Source organism: Ceratocystis lukuohia (genome assembly GCF_044167205.1).
Source record: "Ceratocystis lukuohia strain C4212 chromosome Unknown Supercontig6_pilon, whole genome shotgun sequence".
NCBI classification, from domain to species: Eukaryota; Fungi; Ascomycota; class Sordariomycetes; order Microascales; family Ceratocystidaceae; genus Ceratocystis; species Ceratocystis lukuohia.
The window spans coordinates 244,615-258,072 of NW_027263525.1; the positions used below are offsets into that span (position 1 = coordinate 244,615).

Sequence of the window (13,458 nt, forward strand, 5' to 3'; positions counted from 1 at the left end):
GGGGTTTCTGTAGGCCCGGCGCTTCTAAGAATTGGCTTCTCTATTATTACAGATTCCAGTCCCGTTGAGTGTTCGACATTTCTCCAATAGAAAATCACTTCGTTCCATGTATGAAGGTTTTTTTTTGAGTCCTGCTAGCCATCTGGCTGGCGGGAAGTGTATTTTACGTATTCTTAACCCTAACAAGATCTTTTCACGGGGGGTTCATCTGTTAAATGCTGAGAAACAAATGTATATTGTCATTGCATTGAACCATGAATCTGCACCAACATCTAGTAGAAACTAAGTCCTGTGAATTAATTTCCAAAGCCAGGAGAAGTGAAGGCTTCTGATATTTGACTTGCCCAATAAATGATGACTGTGTTACACAAGAGCACATGGCAGTTTGAGAGCACAGCTGCCATCAGCTGACAAAGAGCTGAGCCGCCTAGAGCCTGACAATACTTTTTCCAAGCACCTCTGCTTATCGCATACCACGCCCGCAACTTAGTCAATCCCACGTTGATTTGTCAAGACCTACGACCATGAACATTTCGCAGATGCCCTTCCGGCGCATACCATATGCGGCCGGCCAATGGTCGTGCGCCTTTTGCAAAACTACAAGCCGTACCGCCTCGCGCCGGTTTACCTCGACCCTCCCCCCATCGACTCCAAAGCAGACCTCAAATGGCTCGACCTCTATTCCTAATGCTGCACCACGCCGGCGCCAGGTCCAACCTACGATGCAGCAAGTCCAGGACTACTACCGCAACAAAAACCGAACTGCTATGTATGCGTCTCTTGCTAGCAGGCGAAGCTTCGCGCATATTCATGTGCGGGCTCTGTACTTTGGGCGGTCCTTTGGCTGACAAATTGGAAAAGGAACTACACTCTAAGCATGGTATTGATGACCATTGCACTTTCATATGGCTCTGTTCCCTTGTACAAAATGGTATGAAAACTACGGCTTATAACCTTCGCTCCTCCAAAATACCTAACCATTCATTCTCTTCAAGATTTGCCAAACCACTGGATGGGGCGGACAGCCCATCAGAGTCCATGGCGGGCCCGGCTCTAACGACGAAGACATCAGCCAGCGCTTGGTTCCTGTTACAGATGTACCACGCATAAGAGTCACCTTCAGCTCATCTGTGTCGGATGTGTTGCCATGGAAGTTCACACCACAACAGCGAGAAGTGCGCGTTTTCCCCGGTGAGACTGCACTGGCGTTTTACACTGCTACCAACAAGAGCGACCAGGACATCATTGGTGTCGCTACATACAGTGTCACACCGGCACAGGTAGCGCCTTATTTTTCAAAAATTCAGTGCTTTTGCTTTGAAGAGCAGAGGCTGGCCGCGGGCGAGACTGTGGATATGCCCGTGTTCTTCTATCTCGACCCTGATCTGTTGAATGACATCAACATGAAGGGCGTTCAGACTGTTACTCTGAACTACACTTTCTTTAGTAAGCTCTATTGCTCAAAATTTTCCCTTTTTTATATCATTTGCTGACCTGCTCACTTAACAGAGGCGAAATACGACGATAACGGCGCCTTCAAGGCTCCATCCTCTGCTCCTCTCCGTGAATCTCTGTAAGATAATTTGCTAAATTTTGGACTGGCGAGATACGTCCATTTGTATTCTAGATAACTGGTAGGCTCTAACCTGAGTCGCCACTGTAATAATACTATCCCCGCATCTTGTGTCTTCCTGTCTTTGTCTTCCGTGTTTAAGGGCCGACCCGGTCCCTGCCGTCGCCAGGCTAAAGTGGAGCCAAGCAGCCACATTAGTTTAGCGCCATCGAGAGCGCCTCATCTCAATAGGTCACGTGTACAAGGGCTTCCTCAGGTTTTTGGGCCCACAATGGACCCCACACACTAACTTCGCCAATCCAACTGGTATTTGTGAAGTGGGACAAAAACGATAAAAATTGAAAATTACAATCTTGTTCTTTTGAATCCCCTCCAGCAGTATCATCGACTCCAACGCCGCCAAAATGAAGACCTCTCCCAGTATGTTCCGATTCTATTCCAGCATCATTACGCTCACGAGATGCCGTAAGAAAGCAACATTTAGTCGACTAACATGTCTTATTAGCCGTCTCCGACTCTCGCCGCAAGGCCCGCAAGGCTCACTTCAGCGCTCCCTCGAGCGTTCGCCGTGTCATCATGAGCGCTCCCCTGTCCAAGGAGCTCCGTGAGAAGTACAACGTAAGTTCATTGCTGATATCTCTCACAATTTCTCTCCTGTCGGTACCAGAATCTAATCTGCATCCCTTTAGGTCCGCTCCATCCCTATCCGCAAGGACGACGAGGTCATTGTCAACCGTGGCTCCTTCAAGGGCCGTGAGGGCAAGGTCACCTCCGTGTACCGTCTCAAGTATGTCATCCACGTTGAGCGTGTCACCCGCGACAAGGTTTCCGGCCAGTCCGTTCCCGTCGGCATCCACCCCTCCAACGTCGTCATCACTTCCCTGAAGATGGACAAGGACCGCGAGGCTATTCTGGAGCGCATCAAGGTCGGCCGTGACCTGCGTGCCAAGACCAAGGCCACTGCTTAAGCGGTTTTCTTGGGCAGACAAATAAAAAAATTCGGCAACAGCGGCTAAAAAAACTTTTTACGAAACGGACATGCGAACTAGTCTTCATTGGCGACGATTGCAACGGACTGACACGGCACGTCATTTACATATATTGACGGATACGGCGTTTGGGAATAAGGAAAAAAGATCGGGAGTGTTTTAGCAATTCACTCATCAATTAAGAGAGATACCAAAATATCTCAATGGCCGTTTCACACCTTTGCTCCGTCATACCTGTGAAGCGCTCCATGGGAGGTCCTCCCGAAGCCGAACAGCATTTGCCTTGCCTCGCCTTTTTTCTCTTGTGTTGAACTTCTTCGCTGGACAGTCCACTTGGATCAGCACCACTAAACTCGAGTGTTCGTTTTTTGAGCATTCACGTATCGGCTTGCCTCTATCTCTAGGAGCATGATGCATGAGTGTTGCAATGGACAGAGTTTGTTGGTCGCCCACGAAAAGTCAAAGAGAAGATGCATAGCAGATTCCACGTTCATGCAATGGCTTTGAGATGACCTGCACCATGCCGTGGATGTGATATGTGGATATGTATACATGTATGTGCAGTATGAACACTAACCTGAACAGAAACTTTGACTGTCATGTTATGTATAACTAGTTAGTTGGCTTTTTGCCCATCATTGACATGGGCAACGAGCTCATCTGCTTGCCAACAAAGATGTAGCTAAAATGGCTCTCTGATGATGGCAGGGAAGAAACAGCTGCTTTCATCTCGTCATGAGGTTTTCGCATCGAAAAGCGACATATCCCAAGGTAGGAAACTATTATTTGTGACCGAGTAAATTAATGAATGGATGAATCAAAGGCCAATTCAATGGATATCAACATACTACCACGCTATAAATCACCTTGTAGACTACAACCCCGTTGGTTCTCAAGGTAAACGAATGGCGAAGAACAACTACCTCAGACTGGAACTCATGAATCCTCCTTTCTGATCTCTTCGAAGACCCTCCGCCTTAGTTCTACCAGGCTGAGATTTTGATGTTGAGAAACAATTATCAACACCGTTGCATCTTATCTGCAGGCATAGACACTATTCTCGTCTCTCTAGGCGTAATACAATAATCTATTTAAAATATGCCATCGTCTTTGGGCTTGTGATAGTCATGTAGTAAAGTAAAAATGGTCAAAAAGATAAGCAACGCCATGAATATGGATATCCTCGGCCTCCAAAAACAATATCCTGTATATAAATGCCCCTCAAGTCCCCGATTTTGAAAGCATAAGTCATGTGGCTATCAATGCTATCAAAGAAGCTAAGCAAAAAACAAACAATGATCCAAAAAAAAAAGGGCGATAAGCGAGCTAAGTGGTTGTGTCTAGTATTCAACACACAACGTTGTCACATGTTTCAGAAGTGAGGAACAAGACCGCTTGGTGGCAGGTTCTCAATACCCCGGCGAAGCTTGTCTCTGGCTCCAGCCGGAGTCGCTTGCTTGGGCTCGGGAGACTTCTCCGTAGCAATTGTGGCATCGGAGGGCATAGCGGGAGAGGCTGACTTTTGAGCCGTTAGAGCCTGTGCCGATGAGGCGAGGACATCGCCATTGGTTGTCCAGTTCACAGTCATCTTTGGGCTATAAAAACAGGCAGTGTCAACGAAAGTTTTAGAAGACAAGAGTTGTATCAATCTCTTACCTTGTCTTTTCATCTACAGTCTTTGAAGATAAAGGCTGGCGCTTTACCTCTAGAGTTGAGTCGTCACTTTTTTCATGATGCGAAGTGCTGCATGAACCAATAAGAGTGACAGACTCGGACTACACAATAAACAGGGAACATTAGTCATGTTTCAGCAAACAATTATAAAGTGCTTTGTTGACAAAACACTAGACTTACTTGATGCGATGCACTAGCATCAAGCGAAACTTCGCTGCCGGCCATGGTTGACTCCGAAGTAGTTGCCACCTTCTTGCCGTAGTCTTCTTCACGGCTGGACCGGCGGCCCCAAACGCGAGAGGTGCTGGTACCAGAGCGTCCAGCATGTCGAATCTTGGGGGGGGAGGCAAAGTAAAAGTCCTTTCCGTCAAACTTGGGAAGGCCACGAAGAGCTGATTGGGGAGCACGACCCCAGTACAAATGACGAGCGCGAACTTCCTCCTCAGTCAAAGGCCGGCGATAATGAAAGCCATTCTTCATGGCATTTTTTTCATCCATACCAGGAAGAAGCTCACCCTCCAAGTAAGGCTTGACTGTCTTCTTTAGAGACTCAACAGTCGAGGAGCCTCCTGTTGAGAGGCGAGAGCTAGATGAGACAGGACGGCTGGGTGCAGCCGAGGCTTTCTTGACTGGCTCAGAGGCCTCAGTAGCGTCGATAAAAATAACGGGCTCAATGCTTCCACCACTAGAAGTCTTGTGCTCAGTGTTCTGGGGCTTGAAAGGGGGGGCAGTTGGAGCCATCGATGAAGAGCTAGAAGTGGCAAGTTTGCCATTGCTGTGGTTTGTGTTCGATTCACTCTCGCTGCTGGTGTTTCGCATAGCATTGCTCTTAAAAGAGCGGGCACCCTTAGCAGCAAGTGGCTGTTTATGAGAGTCACTGCGAATACGGCGAGACTCCTTGCGGCTTAGGGGAGCCGAAGACGGATGAGCAGATGCTGTAGACTTGATCTTGCTTCTTGTTTCAATCTTGGGATAGTGCAGCTCTTCAAATTCAAGCTGACTAGGAAGGGCCTCCTCCAGCCCCTTGATAGCGTCGCGGATTTCGGCAGCCCGTTGCTCCATTAAAGGAACGTCAATCTGATGCATATTGTACTTGAGCTGATCTTCAACACGACGCAAGTTAGTACGTAGAGAATCCAAGTGGGCCTTGCTGATTTGACTAGGGCGAATCGATGATACGGGGGGGTTCAGAGGCGCTTTGAGGGCACTTGAGGCTAAAACGCTCGAGTCTGAGGTAAAGGCAGACATGGTGCCGCTCCGTTGGCGACTAGTAGTGGTAGACTGCTGGGCTGCAGCCATGCCAGGCATACCATAGAAGCCCGGGGGAGACATAGCTGCACCCATGAAAGGACTAGGGACATATCCTGCTCCAGGCATCATGCCTGGAACTCCATAGGAAAACTGTCCCCCCCAAGGGTTCATCCAGCGATTCTGGGGCATGTAGCGAAATGCGTCAGGCTGCTCATTAGCTGTTGAATCGCAGGCCGTAGACGACATGCCATTGGGAGACTGCTGGTCATTTTGATCAGAGCTAGATGAGGTCGAAGCCTTGGCCTTGGGCATGATACCTGGGATGGGGCCAGGCATAGCTCCTGGAACGCCAAGGCCATAGGGGGAAGGGAACGGAAGGGCCATCATGCCGGGGGCAGGAAAGCCAAAGAGCGGGTGCGGGGCAAAGGTGGACGAGGGGAAGCTGGGATAAAAGGGATTATGCGGGACTCCAGTCGAAGGGCGACCCTGAGCTTGACCGTCAAGGTTGATTTCTTTTTCACGGGCAAACTTGGGAGTTGGAGAAGCGGGAGGCTTTGTGTTGGGGACAATACGACCGCCTGCAGTTACCCGGACATGAGTGGGCGAAACGACCGCCTTGTAGAAACGCTGAAAGCCTTCTTCCTTTTGGGCAGCCAGAGTGGGAGGCGCACGGAACTCGTGAGTGTTGGCATGTAATGGGGGCTGAGTTTGCGGGTTGACGTGGGCATGTTGGTGAGAATGCATATATGACTGGGACGAATCACCCGACGATTGTCTCATGCGACCACCGTGGAAAAGGTTTTTGGACTTCATTAGAGGGCCATCCTGAGAGTCAAGAGGCTTCCTCAGGTGGGAATCCGAAATGCTGCCGTCCTCAGAAAGCTCGCTGCTTCGAGTGGCGCCCAAAAGCCCTGCTTCACCGAAGTTAGCAATGGAATTGTCAATTGTGCTGCGCACTGTTATGTTACACCACGCAGGAGCTCACGCTTACACAGTCCGGCATCATGCAGAGGCTTGAACATGTTTTCAAGAAGCTTGGCCTCCATTTTTTCAGGGCGCAACTTGAGTATATCGTCAGGGGTATAAGTGAGAAGAGCCATTTTCTCCCGATGAGGGGTGTCTAAAACGTAGCAGTTGAGGGGATGGGAACGGGCTTCCAAAACAAGGAGCTAGGGGCTAAAGGTCAAGACGGGGAGCTGTCAGTCACAAAGCTGTAAGCACAACAATAAATGGACTTACTGGAAATAGAACACGGCTATGTATATACAAAGTGTGATGGTCTGTTTAAGCAAACAACACTAAAGTTCAACTCAAACAAGGGCCTAGCTAACAAAAGAGCAGCAGATGCAGAAGAGGAGAGAACTGAAGGGCAGATTGATGGGTAGAAGCTTGAGTCTTACATAAACAGCAAGACAGAGCAAGCAAATGGGTAGGCTTTAATGAAGCAGAGTGGGCAAAACAAGATGTTGATTAGCAAATCAAAGCAACAAGAAAGAGCCGCGCCTAACCAGGACCGAAGGCTGCGGCAAGGAGTAAGGAAGAAGCAAAAGACAAACACGCGTTTAATGATTGCAGAGAAGAACGAGAAGAGGGAAAATATTTGTATTGAGAAGAAGACAAAGAGAAGAAGAGCAAAATGCGAGTGCAGAGAAGAGAAGGAAGAATAAAAGGAAGAGAAGAGAGACAGACAAAAGCAAGAGGAATGCCGGTAGTAAAAGTTTTTCACGGGTAAAGTGGATAACGCCGGCTTGGAATCGGGCAAGAGCCTGCAGGTGCAAGTGCAAACAGAGCCATTGTTGTCTACTGCCCAAAATATCAACATCTGTGGTGGTTATCAGGAAGGAGCCTAGCTCCAGCCTCCCCGTGGCTTCCGTCAATCTTCCAGCAAGCTGGCAAACAAGCAGACGCAAGAGATCAACATAAAGGTCACTTCTAAGTGTAAACATACAAACAACAGCTTCTTAGCTCGTTCTTGACTTGCTTTTAGGAAAGAACAACATACAAGCTTGCCAGATCTAGAAAGCATACGCTTCCTAGCCCCTATAGCGGCTATTTCCTCCAATTCTAGCAAGCCCTTGAAAAAGCACACAACGAAGCTAAAGAGGAAGCTACCACGAGTATTTCAATTATCAATAAGGAAACAGCAAAATTGGAGGCTCTGTCTCAATAACAATAGAAGTTGATTTGTTTTGATGTAAACAAGCCAGCCAAGACTTGTTATGCCTCTTTTACGCAATGTTACACAAGTCCATCCACAAGCTCCAGGACGCAAATCTTTCTTAGTCAAAATCCTTTACGGAGAGTGTTCCTCTACGAATAGTAAAGAGTAATAGACGGGGGGGGGGGGGGGTCTCTTTTTGTATGGGCCGCATCTGGATATAAAGGCTATGCAACGATGGAGTGGGGGAAGTGTCATTGCAAGAAAACCTTTCTTATTGGGGCATATCCATCAGGGTGCGTGGAAAAGAAAACCTTAAAAGTCCAAAGTTCAGTAGCCAAAATCCCTCGCCTACCAAGACTAACTAACAAACGCCAAGAATCAAACACTGTGAAAGGGTTGGGCCGTAATAGCAGATGCGGAGAACCGAAATCACAGAAGGACCAAGAAGAGGAGTATCAAAATAGGCAGCAAGTAGTAGTAGCAGGCAGTTGCTGTTCGAGAAAGTGGGCGGACAAATGGTAGGCAAGCACAAGAGTAGGCAAGATAGGAAGGCGTGCATGTCACTATTGCAAAAAAGAAGCACTTTACAGGAGTGGCAAGTGCCAACTGTGATGCTTGGCTTGCAAAGTGCCGCGATTATGTGGCGCCTTAATGGAATTCATCGTCAACCTCTGGGCTAGGGTTCGGATGAGGCACCGGCGGCTTTGGCTGGGGTCGAGGTCTGTTTGACTTATCAATAGAAGAGGAAGATGGAGACATGGCGAAAATATGTAAGAGTAGTGTAGATGGGTATTGCAGTAAGACCAAGGAGAGCTTGCCGAAATCACAGGTATAGATTGTCAACAAACAAAAGGAAGGTGCAAGAACCAGAACAAAGGTGCACTGGCCCAAAACAGAAGGGCGGCCTCCTACGTTCTTATACTAGACAACAAACAGGCCAGCCTATCACACACCCGATCACATAATAAGGCACATGGTAAGAAAGACCATCAAGGCAGGGACTACATGGCCCTAGCTTGTACATGTGTGATTGGCTTCATGCTATGGAAACAAGAAACGCACACAACACCAAAAGCATGAACGATGGTTAGTATAGTGTGGTGCGTTGGTCGCAACGGCCAATAGACATGGCGAGACGGCCATAAGCCATATAGATATTACTCTAATATCAGGAAAAGACACAGCAAGTTAAAAGCAGCCAGTGGCAGAAAAGCACAATACCGATTGAGACATAAAACTTGTGAGATATCAGGAGATACATCACTTCTGAGATGACGTCATCTCTATATGAGCAGGCTGTCCATGAACAATGCATTTCTATTCCCCGGAAAAACTAAATTCGTTTCATAGGTGGTACATAGTACTTAGTACATGGCGAATGAGACATGCAACACACATGTCGCCATGTAGCTCACCATGCAAAAAGACCGAGCACTAGGGAGGTCAGCTTCTAAGGCTACCCTAGTTCTTTCTTCTCCTACTCCAGAGCCTCTCTGTCATCGTAAGAAGAGGCCCGCGCCTAGGAAAAGAGCAAGTTGGCAGAATACAACGTATATCTATGAGGCTGCTATGGCCGTTATCGACAATAGCGGTATCACCTAGGAGCTACGGCGCCCAATATTTTACTTTGCTGAGTCATGCATGTAAAAACAAAAGAACGCGAGTCTGTGCGTCACTTACTGCATGAAATAAATGGTGAGTTGCAATGAATTCTGCAGCGACTGATGGTAATACTATGACAGTCGGTTAATAACTTCCGTTATTTATGACCTAATATATGCGTCGATATCCGCTGATTCATGTAGTTAGACACAGTGCGTTCCCCATTCAACGCTCTTATGATCGGGTCAATAACCCTATTTATACACTCGGTACCCCACATGGTGTCACAGCCAGTAGAAGTAGAAGGCGAGATTATTAACACGGCAGGTGTCATTCAAGACGGAAGGGGAAGGTTCGCAAATAAATAGAGGGAAACAAGAACTCGAGTATCAAACGAACGAGGTAGCTACGAATATGGAGCAAGAGCTATGTTATAAAAAGAATCCAGTATCAACGAAAAGAGAAAACGCAACTACTACAATATTGTACAGGATGCATGGACCAATCAAAAAAAAGGAAAAAAAAAAAGCAAGAAAAAGCCCTCATGTTCCTTGATTCAGGAGCTGTGGTTTGATGTTAGCCACTAACTCCATCTAGCCTCTTGGGTTTTGTGCTTGTTCCCGAGTCTGGGGCTAAAGCGAGGTGAGAGGGCCTAGAATGACCGTTTCAAGGGAGCCTCTAATAGCTAGTAGCGTTCTCCGCCGCAGCGTTGTTTCTGCGAGTCTGATACACTCAAGCTGATGGTTTCCTTCCATTTCTGCTGGTATAACCCTTATTTATACTGTGTATGACGTTCAAAATTCTCGTGTATGCCACAATTTCTTCTTTCTTCTCTGGTTTCTATTCACGGACCACAAGCAGAAACTTGCTTTTATTTGCTTTATAATTGGCACTTGGAGTTGTTGCGAAATTTTATCCGAGGCTTGCGGTCTTTACGGACTAGGCGATGGAAGTCATGGGACTGCTTCTAGGAGCCGAAGGATGTACGAGGATAGGTAGTAGAACATATATAAACATACAAACGTTTATCTGTGATTTTACTTGGCCCCATTGGTTACTCACGCACAACTACCATCTTTCACGATCTTTCTGATCTTTTGTTACTCCGCCCTAGTTCACGCAACCGTGTGCATCCATCCATCAATACAACTACTACCATCTCTACTGCCAAGCACTACTACTCTGCCACTCTGCCATTACTATTTCTACTCCTACCGTTATCATGTCATCCCCTCTCAAGCCTCACTGGGACCAGCCCTCCCACTCAGATGTTCAGGAGGTCATTATCAGCACTGATGGGTTTCTATCCAAGAGCTTGTCTCGTGTTGAGCTTCCGCCTTTTGCTGTCTTCGCAAAGATGCTATGGCCTCCATGCACTGAGGCTTCTGAGCCAACCTATGCCACTGTGCAATTTTCCAAAGACCGCCACCTGAACTTGAACAGCGACCTGCTATACATCAACCATTCATGTGACCCATCACTGGTGAGAAGCCACCCTCTCTCTAATGTGCTGCTGTATAGTGTATCTGAGGTCACATACAAACTAACACTGCTTGACAGATCTTCAATACATCAACCTTTGAGATTCTTGTAGGCCCCAAGGGACTCAAACCAGGCGATGAACTGACCGTAAGCATGCCTCACCCTGTTTCTTCACCACTTTTTGTTTACATCTACTAACCCTAGGGCGAACCCTTGTCATCATTAGTTCTTTTACCCGTCGACTGAATGGCATATGGCCCAGGCTTTTGACTGCTTCTGTCAAGCAACGAACTGCCGTGGTCGTATTGCCGGTGCTAAGGATATGACCGCTGAGCAACTGAGCGGCTTGTATCTCAACGGCCACATTCACGCGCTTCTAGAAGAGCGTGATGCTGCACTAGCAGGAAAGAAGTTACCTGCTAACCACCCACCGGCTGTGAGTTGCCATGATACTGGTTCAGAGACTGAAGCCAAGATTAATGGAATCGCACCCAAGACGCGCAATGGACCGACGTCACGTGAGCTGGGTGGCGAGATGGGCGGCGATACCGTAGCTTAAGATGACCAGCTTGCAAGTATTGTACATCTACAACCTAGAGACTCTATATTATAAAATATCAACAACCTTCCCCTATCCCCAACGATACAAGTCAGACATGGAATATAATGAAGAAAAACAAAACTGGAACAAAGAAAATATGCGGCGAGTAGTCTCCTCGCAGCCAACCTCAGCCCTTCGCGGCTTTTCACTCTCCTACTCGGCCTTATTCAACCCATCTTTAGTATCGCTAGTCTTGCCGCCCACTCCAGCGATCTTGTCCTCGATGTTATCCCACCAGCGAGTCCTCCGGCCCTGTTCAGTGCCTAGGCCCTGAACATACTTGCTCTCCTCCGTTTCCCACTGCTGGCGCTCAACAATGCGTCGTGCCAAAAAGGCTCGTGCAAATTTCCAGGCTTCCAAGTCAGCTAGGTTCCAAGCCTCAAGGGCATTGCGGATCTTGACATCGTTGGCATCACGTGAGGTACCTATGGAGAGAGCTTTTTGCAGCAGAGTGGCCTCCCTAATAAGATCCGTGGAGTCAGAATTGCCTTTTTCGGGGGAATCGGTGATTTTCGCTTTCTTCTCGTCCTTTTCCTCTCCCGCCCTCTTGGCCTTGGCTTTATGCTGAGCATCGTGTGCTAGCACTGGTAGAGATGGCATCTTGACATTCTTGAGTGTCTCCGATTTCGCCTGTGGAATCGCAAAACCAAAATGCCAGTTAATATCGGCCGGTGCGTCCTTCTCAGCACTCATCCACAACGAATGCGATGGCGCATACTCGCCTGCCACGGCCTCCTTGAAGCGCATGAGCATTGCGTTGCGTGAAGCTGGCTTGGAAAATATGTTCTCGGTGATCTTGGTCAGCCACGGATCGCGCACCGTCATTTCCTTCAAGATCCACTTAGTGTCTATAGCATTCGTAAGATGCACCATCGAGGCAAACGTATATGGATGCGGGACTGTGCCAATAGTGTATAGAGATGTCGAGTTGACAATAAATTCGCCTGTAGTAAGTTTCATACGGGCGCTATCTGAGCACTGTACACATTCAGGCATGTTCGGTGGGCATGAGCCAGTAGATAGCGGCGTAGGGCTACATGTAACCAAGTCGTTGGCAATTGAAACGGCGTTTTTCACGATAAACCCCGTGTGCTCAGGCTTAGGCTGCAAGACAACCAAGCCCTCACTAAACATGCCTTGCCATGTCTGGTGGAGATGGGAATTGATTAGCTCGTTGAGCTTCCTCAGCCCATCTGTCTTGTCAGTTGCCATGACTTTGGAAATCTCGTTGTATTTGTCTTGAATGACTGCGGCATCGTAATAAGCAATGACCTGAGAGCCATCGTCGGTGACAAATAAATTGCTAGGGGCAGCATGGAAAACATCCTTGGCACTGTCTAGCTGCTTGCTTTCTAGCGTAGCCTTGATTGTTTTTGTAAGGTCGGCTTGAGAGCCGACTAGAAGCCCGGAGTCTAGACCGCTGTAGCGCGTCATCTTGCTGTACTCTCCGTTGCGCAAGTAAACTAGCAAAGGATCCTCAGCCGGACCCATTGGGAGCAGCGTGTACTCGGCTAGGATTCCTCCACCCATAGTATCCCAGGCTATCCAGCGCGTTAGCTGTGTCTTAACAGCAGGATCCATTGTTAGGCGCTGCAGCTGGTCATACAGTGGATTATTCGTGGCCTCAGCCGCACTTAGGATCACAGGCAAGAAGCCCTTTGCCCACCACGCGCGACGCCATGTTAGGAGAAGAGCGCTTTCGGCGTCCTTGGTAGCTGAGTCCTTCTTGGTTGTCGTATCGTAGTAGCAGTAGATAGGCGGTCGTGGCTTGAGCGGTGGCAGCAATGAGCGGTCCTCGTCCAACGTCAGTGATGATGAGAATGGCACGAGCCACTTCCAGTCTGACCACCAAGAAGACTCGCCATCGGTGTCGTTTTTCTGGCGCGGTGGGGCATGTACAGGGGCACGGAACGGGTTTAGCACATTTGTGACGTCGTGGAATGGGTTAGGCACTGTCGGCAGCGTGAACTTGTGCTCAGTCGTAGGCTTGCTATCGGGCTTTTCGGCATCGGACCCAGCCGGCGCGACGTTGTGAGGCCCATTGACAAAGATCGAAAATAGGATGAACATGAGGAGGGCGCTGAGCAGCAGCGGCAGCTGTTTGGTGCCCATTCTAGGCAGAGGT

The 13,458-nt window shown here is 48.3% G+C and overlaps 4 protein-coding genes across 4 annotated transcripts; 2 read left to right on the forward strand and 2 right to left on the reverse strand.

The window, feature by feature from the left end:
* Positions 1-524: 524 nt before the first annotated feature.
* Positions 525-2,541, forward strand: HOO65_060067 (60S ribosomal uL24 domain-containing protein; the record flags this gene model as incomplete). The annotated part of the gene is made up of 7 exons (XM_071003772.1): positions 525-769; positions 862-931; positions 996-1,446; positions 1,510-1,573; positions 1,950-1,993; positions 2,079-2,191; positions 2,263-2,541. The coding sequence occupies 7 exons, from the start codon at positions 525-527 to the stop codon at positions 2,539-2,541; spliced, it is 1,266 nt and encodes a 421-aa protein (XP_070857417.1).
* Positions 2,542-3,934: 1,393 nt separating this feature from the next.
* HOO65_060068 (uncharacterized protein) lies at positions 3,935-6,533 on the reverse strand (the record flags this gene model as incomplete). The annotated part of the gene is made up of 4 exons (XM_071003693.1): positions 3,935-4,157; positions 4,219-4,265; positions 4,417-6,398; positions 6,479-6,533. The coding sequence occupies 4 exons, from the start codon at positions 6,531-6,533 to the stop codon at positions 3,935-3,937; spliced, it is 2,307 nt and encodes a 768-aa protein (XP_070857418.1).
* Positions 6,534-10,472: 3,939 nt separating this feature from the next.
* HOO65_060069 (galactose-proton symport) lies at positions 10,473-11,291 on the forward strand (the record flags this gene model as incomplete). The annotated part of the gene is made up of 3 exons (XM_071004030.1): positions 10,473-10,733; positions 10,811-10,879; positions 10,959-11,291. 3 exons carry the CDS (start codon positions 10,473-10,475, stop codon positions 11,289-11,291), a joined length of 663 nt encoding a protein of 220 aa, XP_070857419.1.
* A 195-nt stretch (positions 11,292-11,486) lies between these two features.
* HOO65_060070 (uncharacterized protein) lies at positions 11,487-13,445 on the reverse strand (the record flags this gene model as incomplete). The annotated part of the gene is made up of 1 exon (XM_071001045.1): positions 11,487-13,445. One exon carries the CDS (start codon positions 13,443-13,445, stop codon positions 11,487-11,489), a length of 1,959 nt encoding a protein of 652 aa, XP_070857420.1.
* Positions 13,446-13,458: the final 13 nt, after the last annotated feature.